Source organism: Serinus canaria, chromosome 1, assembly GCF_022539315.1.
Source record: "Serinus canaria isolate serCan28SL12 chromosome 1, serCan2020, whole genome shotgun sequence".
Lineage (NCBI taxonomy): Eukaryota > Metazoa > Chordata > Aves > Passeriformes > Fringillidae > Serinus > Serinus canaria.
The window spans coordinates 83831243-83857857 of NC_066313.1; the positions used below are offsets into that span (position 1 = coordinate 83831243).

The 26615-nt window shown below is 43.9% G+C and overlaps 6 protein-coding genes across 10 annotated transcripts in view; 3 read left to right on the forward strand and 3 right to left on the reverse strand.

Moving 5' to 3' along the window:
* The first annotated feature begins 117 nt into the window (after nt 1-117).
* On the forward strand, nt 118-477 carry LOC103812636 (serine/arginine repetitive matrix protein 1). Its single transcript, XM_009085707.2, has one exon. The coding sequence runs from the start codon at nt 118-120 to the stop codon at nt 475-477; it is 360 nt and encodes a 119-aa protein (XP_009083955.2).
* Nucleotides 384-3878, forward strand: LIPT1 (lipoyltransferase 1). Of its 2 annotated transcripts, none has more exons than XM_009085402.3 (2): nt 384-473; nt 671-2162. In XM_009085402.3, exon 2 carries the CDS (start codon nt 895-897, stop codon nt 2035-2037), a length of 1143 nt encoding a protein of 380 aa, XP_009083650.1. In that variant the 5' UTR covers nt 384-473; nt 671-894; the 3' UTR covers nt 2038-2162. The 2 variants fall into 2 exon arrangements, with proteins under 2 accessions (XP_009083650.1, XP_050830563.1); XM_050974606.1 differs by lacking the exon at nt 384-473 and adding an exon at nt 2225-3878 and having other exon boundaries at nt 480-2053.
* Nucleotides 3473-7700, reverse strand: MITD1 (microtubule interacting and trafficking domain containing 1). Of its 2 annotated transcripts, XM_009085403.4 has the most exons (7): nt 7547-7700; nt 7261-7356; nt 6677-6813; nt 6509-6595; nt 5809-5924; nt 5427-5487; nt 3473-5336 (listed from the first exon to the last, which is right to left on the reverse strand). In XM_009085403.4, exons 1-7 carry the CDS (start codon nt 7698-7700, stop codon nt 5241-5243), a joined length of 747 nt encoding a protein of 248 aa, XP_009083651.1. In that variant the 3' UTR covers nt 3473-5240. The 2 variants fall into 2 exon arrangements, with proteins under 2 accessions (XP_009083651.1, XP_050830578.1); XM_050974621.1 differs by lacking the exon at nt 6509-6595.
* Nucleotides 7591-22942, forward strand: MRPL30 (mitochondrial ribosomal protein L30). 3 transcript variants are annotated; one of them, XR_001989701.3, is made up of 7 exons: nt 7767-7918; nt 8234-8314; nt 8772-8918; nt 9718-9791; nt 9915-10048; nt 12536-12592; nt 21508-22942. XR_001989701.3 is itself a non-coding variant. In XM_009085404.4 (6 exons), exons 1-5 carry the CDS (start codon nt 7868-7870, stop codon nt 10045-10047), a joined length of 486 nt encoding a protein of 161 aa, XP_009083652.1. In that variant the 5' UTR covers nt 7767-7867; the 3' UTR covers nt 10048; nt 21508-22942. The 3 variants fall into 3 exon arrangements, 2 of the variants coding, with proteins under 2 accessions (XP_030090873.1, XP_009083652.1); XM_009085404.4 differs by lacking the exon at nt 12536-12592; XM_030235013.2 differs by lacking the exons at nt 7767-7918; nt 12536-12592; nt 21508-22942 and adding an exon at nt 7591-7706 and having other exon boundaries at nt 9915-10253.
* Nucleotides 12603-21495, reverse strand: LYG2 (lysozyme g2). Its single transcript, XM_050976651.1, has 4 exons — nt 14378-21495; nt 13308-13443; nt 13086-13093; nt 12603-12966 (listed from the first exon to the last, which is right to left on the reverse strand). Exons 1-4 carry the CDS (start codon nt 14525-14527, stop codon nt 12799-12801), a joined length of 462 nt encoding a protein of 153 aa, XP_050832608.1. The 5' UTR covers nt 14528-21495; the 3' UTR covers nt 12603-12798.
* Nucleotides 22920-26615, reverse strand: part of LOC103812353 (lysozyme g-like) — a 5656-nt gene continuing 1960 nt past the window's right edge. Inside the window, exons 3-6 of the mRNA XM_009085405.4 lie at nt 26288-26377; nt 25133-25329; nt 24768-24906; nt 22920-24033 (exon numbers count right to left, since the gene is read on the reverse strand). Coding sequence (XP_009083653.4) covers nt 23903-24033; nt 24768-24906; nt 25133-25329; nt 26288-26377 — 557 coding nt within the window. The 3' untranslated portion in view covers nt 22920-23902. The remainder of the gene's footprint in view (nt 24034-24767; nt 24907-25132; nt 25330-26287; nt 26378-26615) is intronic.

Sequence of the window (26615 nt, forward strand, 5' to 3'; positions counted from 1 at the left end):
ACCTTTACTGTGCAGGTGACCGAGCACTGGAGCAGGCTGCCCAGAGAGGGTTTGAAGTTTCCCTTACAGGGGATACTCAAAAACCTCCCGGACACAATCCTGTCCACGTGCTCTGGGATGACCCTGCTTGAGCAGGAGGTTGGACCAGCGTCCCGCTGTGGTCCATTCCAACCCGACCGGCTCTATGATTCTGTGACCTGGTCATTCCCGCTCTCCCCAGCTCCATCCCCGGAGCCGTGGCTGCCTGCGCTGGGACAGGCGGGACCCCGCCGCTCACCGAGCACCAGGCCGCGCTCGCAGCCCGCCGCCCCCGGCCCTCTCCGCCGCCGCCCTCAGCCCTCCCCGCCGCACGGCAGGCGCAGCGCCCGCCCCCAGCACCTCTCACCCGGGAAGCGGAAGGCGCTCCCGATGCCGCCGGTTCCGAGGAGTCCCCAGGGGCACGGGCGGGCGCTGGAAGCGCTCCGCTCCCCGCCGTGAGTAGCGCAGGGCGCCCGGCGGGGCCGTGCGGGCGGAGGCGCGGCGTCGGGGGCTGAGGGGACGCCGCGCCGGGAACCCCATGGAAAAGGCAGAAAATCTTAACAAAGCTGGACTACGCGAAGTGAGACCGAATTGGCAAGGCTGCTTTGATGAGGGGATAATACACATTCCGTTTCTTCCCTTGGTTTTTCAGGCAGCAGGGATGCGAGGAGCAGCTGCTGTGACACCCCCGGATGTCCTGTGAGTCTCCCGCCGGGGTCTGAGCGGCATCACCGGAGGAGCACCGTGCCTGGGAACTGGCGTGCTGCTGTGCGAAGAGCATGACTGTCTCATGCCCACCACTGGCCTTTCAGTTCTGTCACAGGAGCCGGCTGCGCTCCTGCCGCATTCAGCATTAGCAGAGCAGGCATTCCTTCCATGCGCTGTGCAGTTTTTAAAAACATGGTGCTCCAGTCGTTAAAGAACTGCCTTTGGCTGTCCTGCGTCCTCAGGACACCAAAAGCTTGCTTCTGGAGCACAGCTAGTGGAGGTCTTATTATACAATCTGTTTCTAATGATGTTTACCAAAATCTAGCTGTGGAAGATTGGATCCATGACCACATGGATTTAGAGAAGCAACAGGTCCTTTTCCTTTGGAGAAATTCCCCTGCCGTGGTAATAGGGAGACATCAGAATCCCTGGCAGGAATGCAACCTCAGGCTATTGAGGCAAAAAAATATAAAACTAGCCAGGAGAAGAAGTGGAGGAGGAACAGTTTATCACGACTTAGGCAATGTCAATTTGACTTTCTTCACAACCAGAAAAAAATATGAACGAATGGAAAACCTGAAGCTCGTTGTGAAGGCACTGAAAGCCTTGCGACCCCAGTTAGATGTACATGTCACTGACAGGTATGACATCTTGCTAGACAGGCAATACAAAATCTCAGGCACTGCTGCAAAGCTGGGAAGGACAAGTGCTTATCACCACTGTACCTTACTCTGCAATGCAGATAAGTTTGTTTTATCTTCTGTGCTAAAAAGTCCTTTTAAAGGGCTAAAGAGCAATGCCACTCCTAGCGTGCCTGCCTTGGTGAAAAATCTCTTTGAAGAGGATCCTAGTTTAACTTCTGAGATGCTCCTGGATGCCATTGCTAAAGAATATGCTGTGCAACACCAGATAGATCACCATATCACCTTAATAAATCCAGCTGATGAGACTCTGCTTCCTGGAATTAGTGACAAAACTAATGAACTACAAACCTGGGAATGGGTGTATGGAAAGACACCAAAGTTCAGCGTTAGCACATGTCTTAACATGGTCTATAAAGATTCCATTCTTGACGTTAAAGTAAACATGGATGTAAAGCATGGAAGAATTGAAGTCTGTAACATTGATCTGCCAGAGCAGTGGCTGCCACCAGGACTGTACAGTGAACTAGTCAAGAGTCTTACTGGCAGTAAGTTTTGCCCAAATGAAACCACTACGCTAGTGACAACGTTGCTAAGAGTGTGTCCACAAGATGATGAGTTGCACACCAGGTGGAGTCTACTTTGTGAGAATATAATAAGATTAATGTGACTTGCATTTTGAAAATGTAAGTTAAACTTCTGCTGCTTTTTTATTTAATGTATTGAAAACAAAATTAAAACAATCACTAGTAAGAGAAAAATTCAGCTTGTAGAAAACAAACTGTTCAATCTTGTGCTTTTATTTAATTTTACAATCAAATTTCACGCTGCCTGCACCTGATGTTCCCAAACTGTAGGATTGAAACCACTGCTGACAAGACATCATTGCTGCTTGAAGCAGGGAAAATGGTGGGGACATCCCAAAGTGGCCCTGTAGCAGAGAAGATACAAATGGCTGTCACAGATGGAATGGGGTAGGTGTAAACTGGTGTTATGCTGCTGCACTGGATGCCCCAGCCTGCATCCTGCTCCTTGTGGACAGTAGCCCAAAGGCTGTGTCACAGCCCCTGAGCTGTGTGGAGAGGTGTGTTCCCTGGTTTCTGATTCAAAGTTCTTTCTTGTAGAGTGCTGGTGCCCCTGTGCCTCTGCTGTACAAGCACTGCAGTGAGCTCAGCTCACCACTGTGTAGTGAATCACTGTAGGTCCAGCCTGAGTTAGGGCTTTGTCCATGCATGTGCAAGAGCAGGGGAAGATTAGCAAGTTCAGTGTGGGGGTTTATGTGATGAGGACAGAAGAGGTTAACTGGGAGGCCACACGTGCTTCCTCTGTTCTTGTGCCTGGCACAAAGCTGGGAGTCCCTCCTGCCATGGGTACTGGTATCAAAGCTAAACACTCGAAAATGCAAATACAGATCTAGGAGAAAGAGTTTCCTTATGTTACCACCTAGCAGATTTTCCCACAAAAGGCAACAATGAACTGAAAGTGACAGTTTTTTTTGTTAAATAATAGCTATATAGTAGATGATATATACCTATATAGTAAACCCATGGAAAAAAGGCTCAAGATGTATTTCACTGTTGTTGAAGAAAAAGTGTAATGCAATTTTGATTAGGTCAGAACAGATACCTGAAAGGAGGCTGTGGCCAGGTGAGGTTTGGGCTCTTCTCCCAGATAACCAGTGACAGGGCAAGAGGACACAGCCTCAAGCAGCAACAGGAGAAGTTTAAGCTGGGCATTAGGAAATAATTGTTCACAGAAAGAGTGATTGGGCATTGGAATGGCTGCCCAGGGAGGTGTTGGAGTCACCTTCCCTGGAGGTGTTTAAGAAGACTGGATGTGGCACTCAGTGCCATGCTCTAGTTGACAAGGTGATGCTAGGTCACAGGTAAGACTTGATGATCTCAAAGGTCTTCTCCAGCCTAGTTAATTCTGTGATTCTCTACATTTGAAATTGCTGGACTAGGTTAAAAAACACAAAGCTTCACATATGGGAAATTACTGTATTTACAGTGAGCCTTCTCCAGAATATGGCTGGATCTATGAGGCATTACACAGCTTCCTTGAATTTCCTGATGTTGTGAAGAAATCAAACAGATTACTAAAGCTACAAATAATAAAAAAATAACCTTTATTCCCATAAAAATAGGCATATATTATACACAACTGAATAAAATTCACAAGTGACTAGAAACTTCGTATCAGAGCAGCAAACCAGGGAATTCCTATGGAATGTTTGGGGGAATGACTAATAGCACACAGCTCTGTGGCACATATAGTAATCATTTTGCTGAGGCAACACTGCAAAGCTGAAACATTATTATGAGAAAGGATAAAGAAGGCAGCCCACTGGCTAATTGTGACCCAGAAAGCAAGGCAAAGACCAGCTCCATTTCCTATTGACTGCTGTGGAATAGATTTGTTGTTAGAAACAAGAGGAAAAGAATAGCAGCATTAGATGACAGAAGATGAAATAATAAAGTACATTAAGGGGAAAAAAAAGATAATGGAATACACCAACCATCAAGAAAAATAAATATAGGAAACAAAAAAATTTCTAGCAATAAACATGCTACTAGAATATAGAGGCCTATTGTTTTACAAGGCAGAAAGTGTAAGGCACATGTCAGTCCTGAGGCTGAAAAGATTTTGATGGGACCTGAAAAAGAGGCCACTGCCTGTTTTTTATGTCAGATTGTATGACTTGGGCAGATTCTTGCTAACAAAGAACACTTGTATAAGGAAAAAAAAAAGGTGCAGCATGTCTGGTAATACGTTCTGGTTTCCAAAGGCTGAAGGAATGACAAGGGAAGACTTTGTCTTTATTCTAAATAGCACATAACTAAGAATTGCAGAATATTTTGAGTTGAGGGACTTTTTATATTTTGAGGAACCCACAAGGATCAAGTCCAGCTCTTAAGTGAATGGCCCTTACAGGGATAAAACACATGACCTTGGCATTATTCACACCATGCTCTGAGCAACTGAGATACTCAGGGTACCCAACTTCTGAAAAAACTTAAATTTTCTTTTTACGGGACTCCCTTAGTAGTAGCGAAATACTTACTGCAGTTGAGAGTGGCATGAAAAACCAGTCATTGGGCTTTAAAGTCAGAGGGTAAGACTCAGAGAGGATCACACATCCTTTCCACACTTAATGCAAAAGATGGATATCAGGTATATGGTCATGTATCACAGAATAAAAGAACACACAGGAGTGCCAGGGAAGAGATTGCAGCTGTTTGCAGCCTTCCCAGTCCAAAATCCATTATGCAGAGACACATAAGACAACCCTAAAATGACTGGGTACTGAACACTACCACTTCATAGGCAAAGAGCTTGGAAACTGGAATGTGAAAATTGGGATTACTAGTAAAGTCTGGGAAATAAAGTAGTACAGGATTTACAAAAACCCAGCAAAATAGTAGTCATGAGTAGAAAAAAGGAATTAAAGGAAATAAATAAGACTGCTTATGAAAGGGGACATGTGGGAGCTCAGCTTCCAATGATTGTGGGGTGGTCAGTTAAAGATATAAAATCCAAAAGAGGCTCAAGACAAAATCAACAGTAAAAATAGAAATGACATAATAGAAGCTTTTGAAAGACACTATTGAGGGTCTGTTATGAAATCAAGATAAAATTTAGACATGGATTGTAATTAGGATTACAGAAGAAGTACAATGAAGGAATCACACCATTTTGTTTTCTCAGACTGGAAAGTCTCAAACATTCTAAAACATATACATTTTAAAAGCTGTGCTGCACTAAGTACTTAGAAGAGTTGCTTCTGTGGGCAACCAGCTGGACTCAAGCAGCATGTTTCAATCTTACATTTTTATGCTTATGAAAACACTTATTAAAAGCAGTCATTTCTGATCACATTTTCTTTGTGTGTTTAGTAAGAATGACATCCACTGTTGTTTCACGACAAGGTCTCAAGTCAAAGTCACAGTATCCAATGCTGAAAAGACCCTGCAGAAATGAACAGAATTGACATGGTGAGCATATACTCACCATGAAGAGCTCATTTTAACTTAAATAAAGAAGTCAAAGCATCCTTACCCGTGGTTTCTTAAAATAATCAAGACCCCTTCCAATCTTAATCATCCACCCATTGTTGAATCTGTTTGAAAAATGCACAATAAAAAGGTTACATCCACATGATGCACAAGCTCCTTGTTTCAATCACAATTACTTCCTAGTGCCACCAATACCTGTGTGAACCACAGAAGACACCATTCTGTATAGAGACAACTAATACTATATTCACAATTAGAAAATACAGAACTACAGAGGGCTGATTTCATCCATAGAGGGCCAGTGCCTTTTACTTTGTTAACCACAGCTGTAATTATCTCAAAAGTTAACTATTTAACTTTTAAGGGTTAAATGGTTTTGAGTTCAAATAAATAACTGCCATTTGGTCATTTTTTATATCACCCACCTGATTTCTCGATCATGTATTGAAGACGAAAAGTCAATATTCAGTGTTACTCCATAATTACTCAATGACTGTTTTATTTCTTCCAAGGCAGTCATCTGTTGACTCCTCCCACCACCCTATCAAAAGTAAAAGTAATGTGATGGGGTTTAGTTTTCTTTTTTTAACGATATATTCTACTTCTGGTCACCACTTCTTAAACTCACACACCTTTAAACTCAAAACCTTTTCAGTATCAAAGTAAACCAAAGGAAAGTAACTTGGATGAAGGCATATTTACAGTTTCAAAAACAGGATAAAAAGCAGACAGACTACAGGTATATTTGCTGAGGGATGTGGAGGATGAGCTCACTCTCAGCCCTTGGAAACCAGATATGTACTATTTGAGCCAAAATTAAGTGCAGTGATAGTTTGAGAGATTTCAGTTCCTGAAAGCCTCTAAAATGACAAATACAGCTTTTGGAAGAGCAAAAAACCCCATCTCAACAGATGCTTTGGTTTTCATGACATTTTCCAAAACAAAACTTTCAGAGAAATTTCAATTTAAGATTCTGCTTACTCAGAACTGGTTAACCAGAAAACTCTAAACTTACAAAATTACTTACATTCAACTATCTAGGAACAAGTCTGTATTTTTAGATTTTGTTTTGTATGTGGCATCATCTGAGTACAGGGAAATAGAGCTCAAAATCTAGACACTTACCTCATCATAGGAAGTGAGGAGGTGGATTGTTTTCACCTTGCATGGCCCCTTAACTAGCATCTCGCAGAATCGTAGAAAGTTATACAACTGAAAAAGTTTTATTAATTTAGTAGCTTGGAATTTCTCTAGTGGCTACATCTCTATCAGTTACACCAAATATCTACTTGCCTGATGAACCTGGCGAATGTATGGGTCCTCCACCCAAACTTCAGAAACATTCTCAGTGAGGTACTCCTGGAAAAGTTTTTCATAGCCAAAACCTGTTGCATTTTCTTCTATCCTGATTTGCTTATGGTATTTGCTATCTGAAAGGAAAGTAAATCACTGTTTAAGTAGAGGTCAGGACATAATTCTCATGTTAAACCACCTCACTCATCAAACATTCATGTAACAACAGAAAAAAACATTTAAAAGCAAACGGGTATGTCCGGTACATCCCAGCTCATGGAATCACAGAATGGGTCAGGCTGGAAGGGATCACAGCGGGACATCTGGTCCGACCTCCTCAAGCAGAGTCATCCCAGAGCACATGGACAGGATTGTGTCCAGACAGTTCTTGGGTATCTCCAGAGAGGGAAACTCCACACTGTCTCTGGACAATCTGTTCCAGTGCTCGGTCTCACGCACAGTGATGAAGTTCTTCCTCTTCCTGTGCATCAGTTTCTGCCCTTTGCCCCATGTCCTGGTGATCGGCACCACCGGGAAAGGGCCTGGCTCCCTCCTCTCGGTACCCCCCATTTAGGTATTTATACCTTGTTTCTTAATGTGTTCTTTAATGTCCTCGGCTCTGCTCAGGTACTCGGATATCTTCTGCTGGTAGCGGTGCTTTTTCGCCTCGTTAGTCGTGCCTGTGAATCGCAGAAAGTCACGGGCCAGCTGAGCACAGGGGTCGGCCCTCCCGAGCCCTGCCCGGCCCGGCTCTCCCGGGAGGAGACCGCCGACCCCCCCCCCACCCTCCCCGTGGGACGCCGGGGTCCAGCACTGCTCCTGTGTCCCCAGGGCCACCCCGAGCCCCGACGGCGCCGCCCAGCCCGGTACCTTTCATCGCCTGCAGCAGGAGGTCGATGCCCTCCTGGTAACACACCAGCGACTCCTGGAACCGGGACGCCGCGTCCAGCTCCACCGCCCGCTTCAACGTTTCCGCCCCGGCCCGCTCCAGCGCGGCAGTGCCATCGTTCCCCGCCCGCGACATGGACAGGTACGGGGACACGAACCGGATGGCTCCCGACTGGAACGGGACGGGGAGCGGGGACTGGGCGGGGGAACGGAGGGGAGGTGTCACATCGTTGTCCTTCCGCCCTCTCGGAACTGAAGTGCCGCGGCACCGGTGTCTGGCGGGGACAAAGGGTGCACACGAAGATGGCGGCCGCGGCCGGCCGAGCGGGTCTGGGGCTTGCGGGCCCCGGGAAGGTGAGGATCTGGGCTGGGGACTGGGGGAATCCAGGGGGAAGCGGAGGGAGGGGGAACGGGAACCCATCTGGGAATCTGGGCTGGGGCTGAGACTTGCAGCCTCCGGGACAGTGGGGATCCAGATGGGGTTCCGGGAAAGGGATCCAAGCGGAGTCTCGTGGGGCTGGATCCAGCTGGGAATCCTGCTCGGGGCTCCGCGGCCGCTGGGAAGGTGGGGATCCAAGTGGGGCTGGGACTTCTGGCTGTGTCATCTGTTCGCAGGTGTTCATAGCTGTAAGGAAAGTGCAGACAAGTTATGCCCTCCTCTCCTTGCAGGTGCTGGGAAAGAGGATGGAGGCGATGGCGTCCCCGGTGTGGGTTCGTTGTCTCTTTACCCGGTCGAATATTCCAGACTCGGTATGTGTTTGACTTGCACTTTACATTTTTTGCATTTATAGTTTTAGTTTATTTTTGCGAGACACCATCTTGTGTCAGTTGACTCTTCCCTAAAAGCATTCTTAAAGCCTGTGGAAAAACTTGCCAACCAGAGGCTGATCACAGGCTCCCTGATAAACTGCATGAGAATTAGGTGTTGTGCTGGTACAGGGTGTTGTCCGTGTATTTCTGTGCCATTCTGTGGCTAAACTCTAGAGTTACTATACATATCAGCAAGCCATTATAGAAATATGTTTGATTTCATGTTATAAAAGCTAAATTTGAGGTCACTTTGTTGGTGCTTTGACTGCCTGAAAAGAAAAATATGTTAAGAAGTTTTACCAAGATTGAAGTATGTTTTGGGCAGTAGTTAACTGCAGTACTGATGACCAGATATTTAGGGGAAAAAACTTCTGGTTTTGTCAACTTTCTGTTCTAGGTATTTCAGCCACGGCCTGGAGATCATGAAAAGTATGGAGGTGATCCTGAGGAGCCCCACAAAATCCATGTTATTACAAGAATAAAAAGTGTCATTGGTCGCCCATATTGGGAAAAGAAGATAATACGTGATCTGGGACTGGAGAAAGTATGATTGTTGTTTTTTATACTTGTGTATGTCAGAACTGTAGCACTAAGTTGGTGGGTTTTATAAGGACCTCCATTTTGCAATCACAAACCAGAATTACATTTATGGCAGCCATAAAGCAATCTGAGAAGGTGATGATGTGTTTAAGAGCTGAGAGGAATGTTTGTGGTAAATGTGCTTTTAGTGAGAATTCAGAATATCTCTGTATGGTGTTGTGCTGCATTGCCTGAGGAGCACTTTACCCTGAGAATTCCTCTAAAATAATAGGTTTGTAAATACTTTGAATTCAGGTCTCTGCAGGTCATATTATTCAGAAATTGTAGGAAAGCAAATAAAACTCATTTATCAGTGAAAAGGCTTCTAAATTCAGAACTGTAAAAGTTTGTGTCAAAGATGTGTTTATCTGAGTTTTTCAGGTCAACTGCACATTATGCAAAGATTTGTCTAGTCAGTGTTATATTACAGAGAAAAAATGTGTGCTTGATCAATTTAAGATGTAAGTGAAAGAAAGCAGTTTTGCCCCTAAACTCTTGTATTTACATTTACAGTATTTTTAACTGTATTTTTAGTTGGGAGAAAAATGCATTTATTGTGAAGTAGGAATAAAGCTGAAATTGTCTTTTTACTGGAATCAAGTTTTGATTGCATATTTTTATGTCTGTTCTTGATGCATGGCACTTCTCTAAATCTTACGTTTGCAAATGTGGTTTATTTTTGTACTGGTAGTGTGCAAAGTTCAGTGAACAAAGATTTGGGATTTGGCAACACATTTGTAAAACTTGTTTTATCCCTTATGTAGGCACATCAGCCAAGATTGCACAAAAATATCCCTTCTGTGAATTCCAGACTGAAAGTTGTTAAACATCTGATAAGGTTTGTTAACTGTTTGTTTATTTATTTGTTTATTTGGAACATGTAACTCTAATGGAACATGTAACTCTAATGTAACTCCCTTCTAGTCACAGGACTTCACTAAGCAAACTCTTTTGCCTGCAGAATACAGCCACTGAAGCTACCCCACGGGCTGCCAACAGAGGAGGAAGTGTCCAGCACCTTTTTGACACCCAGGGGAGAGCTTATCATTAAAAAGCGCCTGAAACCTGTGGAGCAGAAAGAAATTAAGTCCTAAGGTGTGCTGGTTGGATTTAGATTTTATAAAAAATATACTTTAAATCCCCAGTTGAGAGTTTGTGTATGAAAAGTAGAAATTCTTACTCTGGTATGAATACCATCAGTCAGGTGGTACTGATACTTAAAGAAGGATTGCAGGTGTACAGATACAAAATTCAATGTTGTTAATAGTTACCTGAATTATTAAATGAATTGTAGGCTCTCTGTCTTTGTGTTTTAATTTTGTGGCTAGATTGCTTCAGTTTTTGGCTAACTGTAAGTTCTCTTACAGTTTGACTTTATTGGTAAAGTCAAATAAGGAGAGAAGTGAGTAGAATAGTTCTAGCTAATGATGGTGAGGACGTTTCTCAGCTAGCAGTAAAGATTTACAGGAATACTGCAGGACTTTCACTGCACAGAGGAAGGAATTGGAATTGGAATTGAAAAGCCCTCTGTTTAGTTGTCACATGAGAATTGACTGGCTGTCCATGGAGAGTGATTTACCATGGTTATCCAGATCTCATGCTTGTTCCCTAGCAAACTGTCCTCTGGCTTCTGTAGCTTACAAAGCATGTGAACTCTTCATTTGGAAGTAACAGGAGTTATTCACCTCTTGATTAGTTGTCTGATTTTTCTTTCAGGAAACTTGCTGTGTTCATTGTATCCCCTGATCCTAAGTATTCAGTAAGAATAGCCTAAGAGCTTCAGTCCATGTGAAAGTTGATGCTTTTCCTTTTTTAGAATGGCAGACGTTAGAAATGTGGAGACCCTGAAGCAAACCTCTGGTGTGAGTTAGAATTATGGGCTGCAAGCTTATAAAATACTACTCTGTGTGTAGTTTTATTTACAGTTTTAAGAACTGTGGCCAAAGTTAGCAAGCTGCTGCTGTATCAAATGATAAAGTAGTTTGCATTTCAGTCAGGATAAATTCTGTAATTTAACACGCTGTGAGTCTCTCCCACATTAGACACACTGAAGAGGAGTTAATCTTAATGACTGCATGTTGTGAGAACATCAGAGGGATGCAGTCACTGAGAATTGGTGTTTATCCTTTTTGCCTGCTTGCAGAGAACAGTAAACACCTGTAGGAGTTCAAAGGAAGAGATATATCAGAACAGGGACATAAGAGGTGGAGGCACCATGCAGAGGGAAAAGGATAGGTGTGGTGTTTGAGGAGTGTACAGGCTGAAGGCAGAAATGAGAATTTGAGCTGAAATAAAATAGCATGGGTAAAGTGATTTAATCAATTGCTTTTTAGATAAATTAATCATTTTTCAGATAAATTAATGTTGCTTTTCTCACCTTCCTCTTTTTTTCCAGCATCTGCACAGCATCTTGTGCTGCAGCGTGTTATAACTGCAGTCTCTGCAAGGTGTTGATCGTATTCCCACAGGGAGGTACAAGCTGGAATTAGAGCCCTTTTAAAGGACATATGTAGTGTATCCAAGACATAGGGCATTCTTTAAAGAGGTCGTGCAAGTAGTAGGACACAGAAAATTAGGCAAATGGATCTTGCTGCTGGTGGATAGCAAATAATAAGACTTGTGGCTGGATCGGTGTCCTAAATCACCGGGGCCAGGCTGGCTCAGCCTTGCCAGGCACGTTCGGGATTCACATCCGCGGCACTGCAACCTGGGCAGCTTCCAGCAGAGGGCTCTGCCAGCTCCATCCCACACGCTGTGTCTATGGATGTGGGTATGGATCTCGCTGCAGCCTACAAAAGTGCTGCAGGGTATCCCGGAGGGCCTGTGTTAATGAAAAGGCTTAGTACCGTTCACAGCTAAAAAAGTGTCTGATAAACTGTGGACACTGCAGGCTACCCCACAGAGAGAAGGGAAAATACATAGTAGCTGTTATTTCTGAGTAAGATGCAGCTGCAAGAGATCTTTACAGAGATGTTTAATTGACAAGCTGACAGTTCTAATGAAAAAGAAAATTGGTTTTTTTTAACTTTTTAATATATGTCTACGTTTGGGTGTTTCTGAAATGGTATTTCCCCTAAGGGGCCCCACTCTCCCACAGTCTGCTATCCCAAACCTTCTCTGTATGAGCATACATTCTCTCAAGATTTGCTGTCAAACACTAAAACCTGAACAAGCAGTGTGCACAAACACTGTGTGTGTCCACACCTTTTCAGTTATGGAGCTTTGTAATGCTCCATGTAGATCTTTGTGAAGCACAGGTAAGAGACTTATTGTTCCCTTTTTGTGTAGGGAACAAACAGTCTAACTTAACAATGATTTCAAAGTTCAGATTGGAAAGTACCTTACTGGTCTCTAGTCCAACCTCCTGCTCAACACAGGGCCAGTACTGAGGGCAGATGAGGTTGCTCAGTGGGCGTTGAAAGCCTCTGACAGGGACAGCTCAGCCTCTCTCCACAGCTGGCACTGCTGTTTTGTACAGCTGTTAGACATGTGTATTGACAGATAAAATATAAGGCAGGTAAAATCTTATTAAGTAGTGTTACAACTTCCTTGCAGCATTAATCTGCTGCTTCATCTCTGCAGGCACAGATGAAAACTCTGAATATTCTCATGATGTAAGATAAAAATTAGAGGCAGAAGGTAAGTTACATTTTGGGCTATTAGGTGTGTTCTCTTTTAAGTTTTTTTAGTCTTAGCTGGAAAAAAACCCATTGCAAGTTTGTTCTTGTTCCTGGCTTTGATGTCCTGCCCCATTCTTACTGGTTTTGGAGGAGAAGTTCTGAATGTTTTTAATTAGAAGCAAAGTATGCAATCAGAGCCTCAAATCTAATCATTACTCAGAGATCTCAATATTCATTTTTCTTATAAAACCTGGCTCTCACATCCACATCTTTGGCATAGTTGTATGTTTTGCCAGTACCCATTTTGTCATAGGTCTGGACTGTGTTAACTGCTGCATTATAGGCTGAGATCCCACCTGGAGAGAGGGTGAAAGAAACACATAAACAGAGGTGCTACTTCATCAGTAAATACTTCAGAGTTGCCAGGATAGGCAACCAGGAAAGGTTACTTTTTGTAAGTGGGTATAGAACCACAAAACAAATGGAATGGAGAGAGGAGGGGCAGAGCCCACCCTTCCTCCTTGCAACTGAAAAATGTCATGGTATTTGCCAGGTTTCAAAAAAAAACCTGCTAGAAGGCTAATCTTATTCTTCTATTCCTTTTAGTGCATAGTAAGGAATATTATTCCACATGAACATAGGGACTGGGATGTGTTTTGCCTTCTGCAGTGCTTGTAGCATTATCATGCTTGACTTCATATATGTGAAGTGTTTCAAAGCTGACAAAACTCAGCCTATGAGGTGCTGTTCCTCTGTCCAAAATGGAGGTTTTTTTCCTGGATTTATCATCCTGTATAAAATCTCTGTGTCTTGTGCTAAGTGCTCTTCAGTGTCCCATGGCTTGCCAATCTTATGGTTCTGTTTGCCAGCCTGAAAGTGAGACAGCAAGGTCACCACACCAGATACCCCACTATTTATCCAGAGCTCTTTGTTGCTTACAGGCTGCTTGGGTTCATTTTGGTCCTCAGTCTCAGGATTTACCTCTTTTGTGACTCTGTGGAGAGGGCACAAGCACTTCTCATGGTGCAGGCAAAGCCAGCAGATGTTTGAGGGGCAAACATTTGGACAGAGAAGAGGAATGCCAGCCTTACTTCCTTGTCTGTCAGAGTCTTAAAAAACCAGCACAGCTTCTGTTGTAAAGGTGACAGTATGCAAGAAGCAGGATTACTGCTGCTTCACAGGTGCAAGGTGACTGCCCCTCTCCTCCCCAGCTGAATCAAGGGTGGGAAAATCCATTTCCTTTAGGGATCTCCCCTTAATCCATGAGGTAGTAAAACAGAAGTCTGAGGGGGCTGGAGCTGTTACAAAGCAGATCCCATGCATGCAGCAAATGTTTAGGGATTTTACATATAAAGCTACAACTTGGCAAACAAGCTAGGCACAAATGTAAGCATGAATAATGAAGCAAGATCCCCCACAACCCAGGCCCTTGTGGTGCATAAAGTATAATTAACCTCATGGTAGTAGCTGCAGCCTACAGCATGCTCAGCTTAAAAAGGTGCTTTTTGAAAAAGACTTATTATCTAAATGTGAAATAAGAACAATTAATCTCTTCAATCCCATGGGAGTGCTGGGAAGCAATCATCAATTTCACAGTGTAAAAGCAGTCTGCTCATGCACTGATGCTCACCCACGTCCTTCCCTGGTGCTGGGAGCTGACAACCCGATTGGCATTGGCTTTAGCCTTGTCGAAGACTTGGTTGAAAAGGCTTAGGGGGTTGCCTTTCAGCAGTGTTCCTGCCACTCTTCTGACTCTGCTTCAAAGGAAGGATGAGATTTATGTTTTTAAGAAGGTTGACCATACCTGCATTAAGCCAAATGCATTTCCATGGTCACCCAGGCCATCCTTCAGTTCTGTCCCAGCCCTTGAAATATAACACCAGCAGTCAATCACAGCTGGAGCAAGACCCTCACCATTGCCAGCTTTTGCCATTTTGGCCTGGTATTTCTCCATGTTCTTCTGCTGTCTTCTCTGAGGCAGGAACCTCTACAACATGACATGCATGACTTTGCCTTTCATTTTAGAATCCAAACCCAGTTTTTCTAAAGGTCATTATGGCTGAGCTGACATTTTGAATCCTTCTGAATCTGTTTAGAGCGAAAACAAAGATGGAATTGACTAATTTTACTGAAGGGTACCTTAGAAATCAATACACAGATATAAAAGACTTTTTTCTTCAGATTCAGAGGGCATTTCCCTAGCATGCAGATTGAAAGTGAGGTGAGTCTTGTTTTAAATCTAAGCCTTTGTGTGGATTAGTCCCAGATTTAGTCCCTTTGAATTTAGGACTATAGTGAAGAAATGTTCAGAAGTTCAGGTTTTCAGGGAAACTCTCAGTGGAGAGAGAAAAGTATGTTCAGAGGTTGGATGCACCCAGCAGACTTTGATTTTTTTCTGTGATGGTCTTAAATGTCATCTCAAAGACAACCCTATTCCCAACGTAAACTTATGTGCCCGAGTAGGATCTTAGTTGATTGATTGTGAAAATATCTGCTTGCTTGGCAGTGACTGACAGTCAGAGACCAGGATCCATAATAGGCATGAGCTTGTGCACAGGTGTCAGGGGGTAATGAACAACTCAGTGCCTACCTACAGCTCAGACGTCTGCTTTCACAGTGGCCCCAAAGCTCCGGTTGTGTCAACATTAGTATGTTCCCATAACACTCTGAACAGCCTAAGAACAGGTGCTGGTTTCAACTCAAACCAGCTCAGAGCAGTCTTTACAACCAGATGGCAGGCCAAGGCAATGTGTGACTCATGCTGTTAAAATGCTTTCAGATCCCTGACAAACCCATGGCATCCTTCTGATACTAGTGCAGGTGTTTGTGCTAGCAGATGCAGTCTGTATGTATGGCCTGCTCTGGAGGGGATTACCTCTTAGTCATGCTAGCTCATGTACCTTGTGAACTGGTGCTTTGTGCCCAGTTCATCTCCCCTAATTACCTAAAACTTAGCTGTCTTAGTCTAAGCTTGTGGGTTGGGCTGCCTGCATGGCCAGTGGAGGAAGGCATCTCAAAAAGGCAGGTTTTCTATTCCAAAATTTTTTAAAAAGTAAGGTAAAAACCATGAGAGTCAATTGAAATCCTACACTATTGGCTCCAGCTTGCTTTTCCATAGCTACAGGAAAATCAAACCAAAACATCCTTCAATTACACCCATTACAATGTATCTGACTGGCAGATTGTTTGACTTGCAATTTATATGCATTTATCTGTTGTCTTAACACACCATTGCAGGAGGGAAAACACACAAACATCAACTGAGAGGAACAATTCATCTAATGGAATACAGACTTTGGTACAGTGAATCATTTACAAGAATATTAGAGATTACAGACCTGACATGTTTGCTGCAGGATCTCTCCTCACATTCTCAATGCACTTCCTGGAGACAAATGGGCTTTGTATCTGCTGGCAGTGTTCTGGAACAGCTGGCTCCGTGCACTTCCCACCCCCACTGGTCTTACAAGAAACAGAAACACTTAACAACTTGTGCATCCTCCCAAACCCAACAGGGATTCTGTTCTGCAGCAAAAACACAATTAGAATTTAAAAAATGAAATAGCTTTTAATTCAATTTTAAGTCACATTGCTAGGACCCGTGGAGGAGCTAGGAGGAGCCTTGTCTGAGGCTGCTCCCCTTCAGTTCTTGGAAGCACTAACATGCTGACAATGGGAAAATGTGCTTCTGGATTTAATGACATTTTTGCAGGCAAAGATCCAGGAACAATAACATGACCAGAGCTGCAACTGCTCGGCATTCGGATGTGCAGAGACTACGCCAGGCCCCTGTTGTTATCCCCTCTTGCACAAAAACTACAAAGGTCAACAACCCCAAATTAGCAGGCCGTGTGGGTTTCAAAGCTACTGTAACTGTGCAGCAGTAAGGAAAGCAGCCACTGGATGGCAGAGCTCCCGCGGCAGAATCTATCCTGACCCGCTTCTCCCCCACGGCAGATTTTGAGGGTGTGAAATGCCATTTTGCTCTTTCAGCAGCTCTTTTACATTTTTATCGGGGGAATTCGCCCCGTGTCATTGCACTGAGAGATTCTGTAAGTTTTTGCTGTGCTGTTGATACTTACCATAGAGAATCAGCTGCAAAAAGTCACAGCAGCTCAAGCATGGGGCTCTTCAGGTTCACAATTATGACTGAGTGTAAAGAAGGTTGAAACAGGAAAGTGCATCTGACAGGAAGGAGAATAGAACAAATGTGGCTCAAAACATGTGACATTTAAAAAATGCAAAAAACACCAAAGGTGATTCACAAACCAGTAATCTCCAAATGGTCTGTGCTACTATTCCCTTATTTCTGGGGCAGAAACATAAAGGATGTACTAGTTTGCTTCTTCTACATCACAGTAATTGAGGCACTCATACCATCTACAACTTTATTCTCTGCACATATTCTCTATACAAACCTCCTTTGCCACACCTGGACAGTTTCACCTGAATTCCCTGGGACTTTATATTCAGCTAGCCCTTCAGCCTCCACCTAGAGCAACCTGACAGCTCTACTGTGGGGGGATAGAATGTAAGAAAATAAACATAGTGCAGAAGGTAATCTCACACCTGAGGAGTTGCAGCTGCACTAATCACCAAAGATTAGGAACAGGCCTGCCCTTAATAGGCCACAGCTGTGTCCAGTAAGAAGATGAGTGCTACAAAAGAGTGGGTTAGCTGGTTGAGGAGAGAGCTGCAGTTTGTTGGCTGTGCTGTGAAGAGAGTTGGAGTTTGTTGGTTTTGCTGTGAAGAAGAAGAAGAAGGAGTTAGTGCTCTGAGGAGCTGCCCATGATAAATCACTGAGAAGGTGTGGAAGTTTTGCAGTAAGATGATGACACTCTACTACTGAAATATTTTGTGCATGTGGTTAATGTAGGACATCCACCTATAGTACATATCACAAGGGCCACAGTGATCCATTCAATATCAGTATCCGTGATCGATTAGCAAGCAGCTCTTTAGTGATCACAAGAGTCACAGGGCAGGGACAATTTGATTTACCCAGAAGTCAGGCTGCAGGGCACTGGACCAGATCTAGTATCTTCACTCTTCTCATGTGTCTGGCAGGAAGGAAGAATTGTCTCTAGCAATTAAATGGTTCAGGGCAAACATCTGTGGGATAATCTCTTCCTCTGTTATAGCATTTATGGCTCAGGCATGCAGCTGTGCCTTGTTAGAGCTTGTCTTCATTTTGAGAGGAAAGGTACAAAAATGTGCTGCCTGGGTTTTTATTATTATGACAGGAATCTATAAACCTGGTTTCTCTAACTATGGACACAACCAAACCCCTTTAAAAACTTTGTTAGTTTCTTGATCTGAGTCAGCCAAGGGGTGGCTGAATAAGCAGGGAATTAATAAAATAAAACCTGATTTAAAGGACAAAAATGAGTCAAATTTCTCCTTGCCTGCTTTGGAACAAAAACCTTTCCAGTTCTTGGAAATTGAGTGTTTGTGGAAGACCGAGGGCTGAGGCAGTAGAGTCTCAAGTCAGCCACATCCTCACTGTGGGGGTTTTTTCATGTTCTTGAACATTTCTTCTAATTGCTAATTAGCTTGATAAGAGGTGGGTAAGAAATGAGTGATCCTAGTTATGCTTTCAGGGGAGAAACTAGGCTGACACACGCTTCCCAAGGCAATCAAACCCATTTAAGCTGTGGGAGGTTACCCAGCCCATGTTAGGAAGGCACAGTGCTCTCGATGCTGGGAGAAGGTCTGTGTCCTGAGGCTGCAAGATGGCCTCATGGGAAAATACAGGGATTTGTAGATGGGTGAGACGTGAGGAACTGGCAAAACACAGATGAGAGGTGCAGCATGGAAGGGGCAGGCTGCACCTGAGCTGTAGCATAAACAACCAGTGTCACTGGAAATGGAAGAGCTTTTAGAGGAACATTTCCACTAAAAGCAGGGGAAAGCTGACAAATGCAGAGTATCTTTGAACTCATGTGATCTGTAAGGTGAGCAAGGTTGATGTTCAGTTTAGCTCTGAAAAAAACATGAGGGAAATAAACAGCATGATCACAATAGGTGAGAAAGACAAAACAGACAGAATACAGTGGCAAGGATTTGGCACATGCAATATTAAGCAACAAAGCAAAGACAAACTTGCAGGTGTTTTTGTACAGTTGCTAGAGACTTCAAAATCAAGCCAGAACCCAAATGCCTGGACCAAATGACAACCTTGACTCAGAAGTTGTCTCAGACACTTGGTGGAGGCTAGAAAACCAATGAAATACAGCACTCCCAGCCTCACAGGAACCACTGAGTAGGATGTGGAGGTGTGATGCTGTATGTAGAGTGATGCTGTATGTGAAGGATAAAAATGTTACAGCATAAAAATATTACAGGAAAAGAGAAGCACCCTAAAAACCTGTGGGTGGAAATCCCAGTTGCTACTGATAAAAATGCTGTAGTAGGACTGCACTATCCTTTTTGAGTTCTGTGAGATTGTCAGTGAGGCCAGAGGAGCAGCAGTTGGTGGCATGAGTGGGAGCCTGCATACTGGCTGCATCAGTGTCTCATCAGGATGAGGTGCAGAAGCAGAATGTTTGGTTGCAATAAATCCTGGCTTCTAGGACGAGCTGGTTGAGGAACCCACAGAAACAAATGCTGGAGAGAGGCACAAGGATTTTGTTTGAGGGATGTTGGTGGGAAACTGCTCTGAGGTTGCAATCCTACAACATGACCTCTTTTAACACTGAAATGGGAAAAAGCAGGCCATGTGCATCCAATATGGGTGCACGGTTTCAAGGAAGGCAATTAAGTAAACTGAGGCAAGCATTTGAAACAGTTACCCCATCTGCAGCACTGACTCCACAGGAATCCCTGGTACCACAGGCTGATGCCTGTCCTGGGCAGTCTAAGAGGTTCTGTCCTGGGAACAAGTTGCTGGCTAGGAAATCCCAGCCCAGTTTTGCAATGAGTAACAAAGCAGAACAAACACAGTTATTCAGCACTGCTGTGATGTGCTGGTGTTTCCCTTTGTTTTCTGCATATTTCAGGGAGATAGACATGGACACGTGGCTCAAACAGATCCAGCTGCAGCATTTGGAATCAGCCATTGGAACAATCTGCTTTCCCACGTAGCTTAGGGCTCTGACCCAACGGGGACTTGGTTTTGACAGTGTTTTCCTGCTGCTTCAGTTACTGCTGACATTGTTTAATTGGTCCCTCTGCCTGGTTTCTATGAAAACCAGTCATTGCAGCTCCAGTCTCCAGGCAGATCCCTGCCTGAGCCACAGAGGGATCAGCCCGTGCCACCTGCAGCTTAACAAGTTGATGAGAGAGAAAGACTCCACCTCACACTTGCTCTTTGCTATAGGAAGCATGTTTAAATAAATTTCCCAGTAGTAACCTCAATTGTAAAACCAAATCATGGGACCCCCAACAAAGAAGGTTTTTCTTCCATGTCTGCAATTTGTTTTCCATTTGTTGACTGCTCATTCTGATTCAGCAGTGTTGGCTTGGAAAGGTCCTTAAACAACACCTATTGCATTTCCCCTCTCTGCAAAACATGATTGCAAAGAGAGCAGGTTTAGATTAGATATTAGGAAGAAATTTTTTACTGTGAGTGTGATGAGGCCCTGGAATAAGTAGTCCAGAGAAGTTGTGGATGCCCCATCCTGGGAAGTGTTCAAGGCCAGGTTGGATGGAGCCCTGAGCAACCTAGTCTAATGGAAGGGGAGTTGGAACTTGGTGATGTTTTAGGTCCTTTCAAACTCAAACCATTTTGTGATTATATATGATATACAGCAACTTTTACATGTTGGTCTTGAATGTTGTTTAAAACACTCAGGAAATGTTGCATTGCTTCATTATCCTGAAAGTTTTTTAAGTATTCAACAAATCTGCTGCTAAACTCATTGCTATTTGTCTTACCCTCAAGGGGAATGGAAGCATGTAGGTCCTTGCCCTTAATTTCTTTTGCATATTAGAAAATCATAACTGTGTGCTTTCTTTTTTTTTTTTCGTGGTGGTGGTGGGGGGGGGAATCTAATTCCTTATTTCCAAAGACTGTACTTTCCATCAGGGTTGTGATTGTCCTGAGCATATTTTTGTTGGTGCAACAGGCACAAACACTGTTGCTGACAGAAGAGTTACCCCAGGTGCTTCACACACAATGCTGTAACAAAGATAACCTCACAAATGAGATATTCCTTCTTTTTGATTTCTTCTGTCTCTGGCATCAACTTTGCTTCCCACTAGGCTCCCCATCCCTTTCTGTGGGATTGTTGCCCGCCTGCTATACTGCTGCTTGACCTCATAGAGTGTTTTGCACCTGTGTTTAATTGATTCCTGTGTTTGGTTCCTAACAGGTTTTCACAGTTTCTAACCACAATGGAAGCACTCATGTTCCCTTCCCATGTAGCCCACAGTTTGATAGCTCACATCCTCCATTCATTTTCTCACTGTGAATTTCAGAGAAACTGCTGTAGGACAGACTTGTGTATCTCCACTTGAAAATCTCTTGAGTTTGGCCAGAAGCTGCTGCTGACCAGTGCTTTTTTCCCACTTATTTTAGAGCCCTTCACATGTGAAGGCACTTCATATTTCTGCTGAAAGCATATTTGATCTCATGATATGGCACAACCATGGCTTCTCTCGTGGCCACTAACCCAGTTAGATAAAGATTTGAATTGATCTGAGGTGGTTTTTCCCTGCCAAGCCAGGCTGCCAGCACCCTCCTGACAGTTTCTTGCTGCTTTGTTTTCCCCCAGGATCTCTTGAAGGAACCATTCAATCCTTTACTCTAGCACCTTCCTCAATGTTTCAGGCAGGTGTCTTGGTCTTTGATTCCCTGGAACTTTCTTTCCCCTCTGATTTGGTTTTTCTCTTTCCTTGCCTGTGCTCTGCTTTTTCTGATATGTTACTTGGTATTAGATAATTTGCTTTGCAAGATGTCTGTTGGTTTTATTTTGTTTTTTTTTTTTTCAATAGGCCATGGGTCAAAGGTTACTGCTCTGTCTACATCAGGCAGAAAAGGAACTTCCAGTAACATGGACAGAGGTGACCAGAAAAAGATCAGAAAGCAACAACAATTGTTATTTGTCAGGAAACCTTTTGCTCAAATCTTAAGGCAGCATGCTACTGTTAAACTTTCCTTGTTTATTTGCTCCTTACTACCAATTTATCAAGCTTCAACTAATTTTCTGCAGAGATTTTCTGTATTTGCTGCAAAGTGCTGATACCCTAAAACAAAACTTGGAACAAAATATGGAATTTCAATAACTTGGAATTTTAAATGGACTATAAATTATAAATAATCCTTTGTGGTGATGCTGCACAACTCAGCAGGCAGGTTAGCAGGCCCTTGGGTATTGCTACCACAACATGGAGCAGCAGCTTCATAGCTTCAAATTGGACTCCTGAGGAGCTCAGACATCTGCAGGGCTGGCAGCACCAATAGTGGATGGCATGAAGGCAACCAAAAAGAGAGCTCCACTCTTGTTCACCCTTGGAACTCAAGCCCCAGCTTTGTACACATAGGCAGCAATGAGATTCCCTGCCCCATGTGACATTTATACTGATTTAACAAAAATTCATTAATAGGCTTTACTTAAGAGGTTTATGTAACATGGGTTTACATAATATAATGCACCAAAGGCTTCATCCTATGAATCTTACATAAGTAATGTTAAGTAGACAACCATGTGATACATTTCAAAGTATTACAAAGTAATTATTTTAGTAAATTATATTAATATAGTGTAGAATTCATTAAAGACTAATATCAATATCTGTGATTGCTCAACGCTGAACTGTTTATGGTAGTCTTAAAAAAAAAAAAAAAATCAGTGACATTTGAGACAACATAGGGTTCCCTTTGGTCTCCAGAGGTGATAAAATTAGTTTGCTTGTAAGGTATGTTAATCATGCAGAGTCCTTGCCGTGATGGTAAGCAGATGAATGACTGACAAGACAAGGGGCACAGTGTTAAAAGTGCTCTGCTGGCAAAAGCTGTCTCCAGCCCAGCTCTCATGCTACCTCTGTTGACCCTGCCTGGCAGCCCAGGCATGGGCACAGCACTGCCCCTTGCTGCCAGGCAAGGACTGTCAGCATCACTTCTGCATCAGCTATGGCAGCAGCTGGAAGAAAAGTACTCTGACACCTTCCAAATGGTTATTTGAAAGGCTAAATGTGAACATTCTTATTATCAGGTTCACAAGTTGGGGTCAGCAGCCAGGGTCAGGCCCAGCTCCTCTGACCTATCCAGTCTGCAGCACCATTATCCTCTCTCTGTTCTCAAACTGAGTTTTAGACCCATTCCAAGAGTACTGAATAGAGTTATTTACTCAAACTATAGATTGCTACCCACTGAGCCCCATGAAACTGAAAAAAAAAAAAAAACATTGGTATTTAACATTTATCTTTATTTCTATCTTATTCTCATTATTGTTCTCTAATTAATAAATTGGCACCAAGAGACCCATCCACTTTCAAACAGACCAGAGCTCAATCACTTCTACTAGAAACTGGGATTCCTGGCACAGGGATAGATGCTGAAATGCTTTTAAATTTGGAGGAAACTCAGCATAAATGTGCCTAAGCTAAAGCAGGAAAGGTTGTGGGTTTTTTACCAAAACTATTGCTGTGATATGGCTCCTGGTGTGGGTACATGTGGGGCTGACTCCTGCTCCAAGGGCTGCTCACTGATGGAAAAGCATTTTGCCTGCTGTGGCACTTGCAGTATTTTCCATATAGATGCCCTGATGAGGTCCCCAGCTGCACCATGGCCATGGACTTAGGAGACCAACCAAAGCATGTTTTGTATTGTTCCCCTGAAGGCTGGCTACAGGAGCACTCAGCTACTGCAGAGACCAAAGGCTCACTGAGAAGTCTCTTCATTGCTCCTTAGCCAGCAGCACCAAGGCAAAGAAAATAGGGTATTCATGCCCTGCATTGGCTATGGAGAGAAATAAGGTGGATACAGATGGGAAGACCACAGCTGATGCCCAGGGAGAGCTGTTTGTGTCCCTGTCTAGGAGATGCACAAACAGCCCCAGGGTGCAGCTTTGAACAGGAAGAGTCACCTTCCTCACTCAAAATTTAAACATTGCTGGTGTGTCCCCATCTGCCTTTCAAAGGCCTTGAGTTTGTGGGATCTCATCCCTGGGGATCTCCTGGAAGTCAGTGCTGAGCTTGCCCATCAGTGAGCAGGGGGCTGGGATTTGCTGGAGCGAGCAAGGTGGCATTGCCAATGCCACCAGCATCGGTCCTGACAGGAGACCTGAGGAACTGCTCTGGGTACTACAGCACTGGGCTGTAGTGGGTACTACATCACTGCTGGGCCAGTCTGCAGAGGGGAGGCTCCCTGGTGGGGTGGGTTTAAGACCTAGAATCCATTTCTCTTAAAGTACTGGGCTCGCCTAATCACGCCGTTGGCGTAGCTGTAGTCGCTGCTGCATGGGTCTGCCTCATAGACCTGGAGGTTGTCCATTTTTGCACGGTAGGTGCAGAGTCCCCCTGGAAAGAGTTGAGAAGAAGTTGTTATGGGCTTGTAAGTAAGAGATAGAGATTTAAGAGCAAAAATTTGTAGCAAAAATGCCATGCATCTCACCAAACAGGAACTGCTTGTCAAAGTGCCAATTGTGCATTATTTTTGAAAAGTGACTGATTTTGTAAAATCTTTATTGCTGTAGTGAAGGAGCCCATGACTCTCTTCAAATGCAGGTGGAAATGGAACACTGTTACCAGAAAAGGGTGTAATCAGAGCAAAGGAAGTGCAATAGAAGAGCAAGGAAGGGGGAGTAAGAAATAGCATAGAGTGAACAAACCCACACACAGCATGGACTACAAGGAAACCTGGATTGTAATCTTCCTGGACACAACAGGTTGCTACAATAATTCTGCTGTATTGTGATGCTTCAGTTTCTGCATTCTCCAGTAACTTTTGTTTAGCTGCTTTCTATCTTATTTATCCACCTAGCAGCCATTTCTCATTGCCAGTCTGCTGGTCTGGTACTGCTTCTGTTAAACTAGAAAACTCTGCTTCTGGTTGTTATTTTGGGGTTTTGGGGGTTTCTTTTGTTTGTTTGGGGGTTTTTGTATTTGGGTTTTTTTTTTTTTTTTTTTTTTGGTAAGAGATCCTGTAAAATCTGACAGATTGATGCTCTTTTTCCCTTAAAAGTGACACCAAAAAGCACACAGCACTCCCATCAGTCAGTCTGTCCCTCCCTAGTACAAAGCCCATTCCGTACCTCTCAGCTGCCGGTCCCAAGTCCAGGCAGGATGTCTGGCCCGTACTTCATTAATGGAAAGAACCAGGATATTTGAGCACTGATTTATGTGTTCTTCACTATCCCACGTCACAGAAGGTTCTGCTTGCTGCCTGCTGATCTAAGAAAAACAAGCAAGAAAATGGGTTTGCCTCTGAATGCCACTCCCTCTTTGTTGCACTCCCAGGCTTTGACTCATTGAAGTGACCTTATTGAGGACAGCCTTGGTTACAGGGGGATAGCAATAAAGTGCCCTTTCAAACACGGAACAATCATTTGCTAGGGTAAATCCCTGGGGTATGCACTACATGACTGTGCTGTTGCTTACTCTTGTCACCCTGGAGTACCTGCATCAGGCCGTACTTCTGCCGTGCCCGGTCCCAGCCGTTGTCCAGGAGCAGGCCCACACGGCTCTCCTGGGACATGATGCCACCAATGAGTGCTGGGTCCAAGCAGAGGTTTCTGGCTACTCTCCTAATTGGGATCTCGTATCTCCTCAGACGTGGAAGGTCTGCCTCCGCAGTCCTCCGTATCATGGCATATCCTGTGGCATAGGAAAAGGCACACTTACACACACCCCTGTCTAAACCCCTTGCTTCCCCCTTGAGCAGGTGTGTCAAAAGGGTAACTCAAGCTTTTAAGAAATTGCATCTACGTCAAGTTGGGCAGTAGGGTTTGAGGAACAAGCACGGCTCTATTGTCTCTGACCATGGCCAGGGAGCTGCTGTTCCACTCCCCAAGGATGACCAGGGGAACAGGGAGGCTTCTTAGGAGGTGGAATGCATGGTTCTCTTCTTCTGCTGCACCTCTGGAGTCAGAAAAGTGCAGTTTCAAAATGGATTTGAAAAAATTGAGGGGTATGTTACTACAGATTGTCCATGCTTCAGTAACGGCTATGTTCTATTTCTAGAGAGTGGGGGCTTTTTTGAAGCAAATTTGGAACAGTTTGGAAAAAAGCAAGCAAGTTCAGATCTATGCTTGAGCGCCCTCAGTTGGGTGTCTGCCCTGGAAAAGCCTACATCTGAGGAACATGGAGATATCAGCAGTATGACAGTGTGTGACATAGTCAGCTGTGTGCTCACACAGGCAGTAACACCAGGCAAGAAACAGAGAAATGTGAAGAACTGGCCAGCTCAGCCAACATGGCAGCACTCAGGACCTGGCTCTGTAAACCTTACCCTGGGAGCAGACAAGCCCTGGGGCTTAGTAAGGAGGCTGATGCTAAAGTCCTGGCTGATGAAGAAACTGTTTTAACTGAAAAGAGTTTAACTATTTCCTTTTGCTTTGAGGCCAAAGATCCTGATTATGGGACATGAAGTTTGTCCTTCCACTTCCCATCAGGTCTGGAGGCTTCACCTGCTCTTTTGGGAGAGGAAGTGTTGCTTTCTCCCTTTTTGCTGTTTGAATAACTGCACCACATTTAATTTGGCAATGACAGGAGGTAAGGCATCTCTCTGTCAAGTACAAAAAAGTTGACAAATCAAGCAATGAATGATACATACCACAGTCAGCAGCTCTTACAGGTGTACAGGAGATCGTGGGGGCTTGAAGAGCACTTATATCGCCATAGCAACTGTAACTCAGGGATGGAGCTGAAATTAAATGGAGCTGTTTGAACACATAAGATCTCAGAGCAGTATTGTTCAAGTCCTGCAAGTGCATACAAGTCAAGCATGAGAGGGTCCAGACCTGCAAACCACATCCCCGTGTGCCCTGCTTATACAGTTGCTACTGGTCTCCACCAGTAATGTCATCAAAGAAAGGTAGAGAACAGAAATTGGTTCCTTTCTAATTAAATATTGAAGCAAATGGATCTAATGACTGTTTAGG

What these genes read in the sequence shown, in the direction of transcription:
- LOC103812636 (XM_009085707.2), top strand. Translation starts at nt 118, where the DNA reads ATGACCCTGCTTGAGCAGGAGGTTGGACCAGCGTCCCGCTGTGGTCCA.
- LIPT1 (XM_009085402.3), top strand. Translation starts at nt 895, where the DNA reads ATGCGCTGTGCAGTTTTTAAAAACATGGTGCTCCAGTCGTTAAAGAAC.
- MITD1 (XM_009085403.4), bottom strand. Translation starts at nt 7,700, where the DNA reads ATGTCGCGGGCGGGGAACGATGGCACTGCCGCGCTGGAGCGGGCCGGG. An exon ending in CCTGCTGCAGGCGATGAAAG is followed by an intron (nt 7,357 to 7,546) that starts GTACCGGGCTGG and finishes TGCGATTCACAG; the next exon opens with GCACGACTAACGAGGCGAAA. An exon ending in ACATTCGCCAGGTTCATCAG is followed by an intron (nt 6,596 to 6,676) that starts GCAAGTAGATAT and finishes AAACTTTTTCAG; the next exon opens with TTGTATAACTTTCTACGATT.
- MRPL30 (XM_009085404.4), top strand. Translation starts at nt 7,868, where the DNA reads ATGGCGGCCGCGGCCGGCCGAGCGGGTCTGGGGCTTGCGGGCCCCGGG. An exon ending in GGCTTGCGGGCCCCGGGAAG is followed by an intron (nt 7,919 to 8,233) that starts GTGAGGATCTGG and finishes CTCTCCTTGCAG; the next exon opens with GTGCTGGGAAAGAGGATGGA. An exon ending in GGTCGAATATTCCAGACTCG is followed by an intron (nt 8,315 to 8,771) that starts GTATGTGTTTGA and finishes TTTCTGTTCTAG; the next exon opens with GTATTTCAGCCACGGCCTGG.
- LYG2 (XM_050976651.1), bottom strand. Translation starts at nt 14,527, where the DNA reads ATGGAGAAATACCAGGCCAAAATGGCAAAAGCTGGCAATGGTGAGGGT. An exon ending in ATGCATTTGGCTTAATGCAG is followed by an intron (nt 13,444 to 14,377) that starts GTATGGTCAACC and finishes TCTCACTTTCAG; the next exon opens with GCTGGCAAACAGAACCATAA.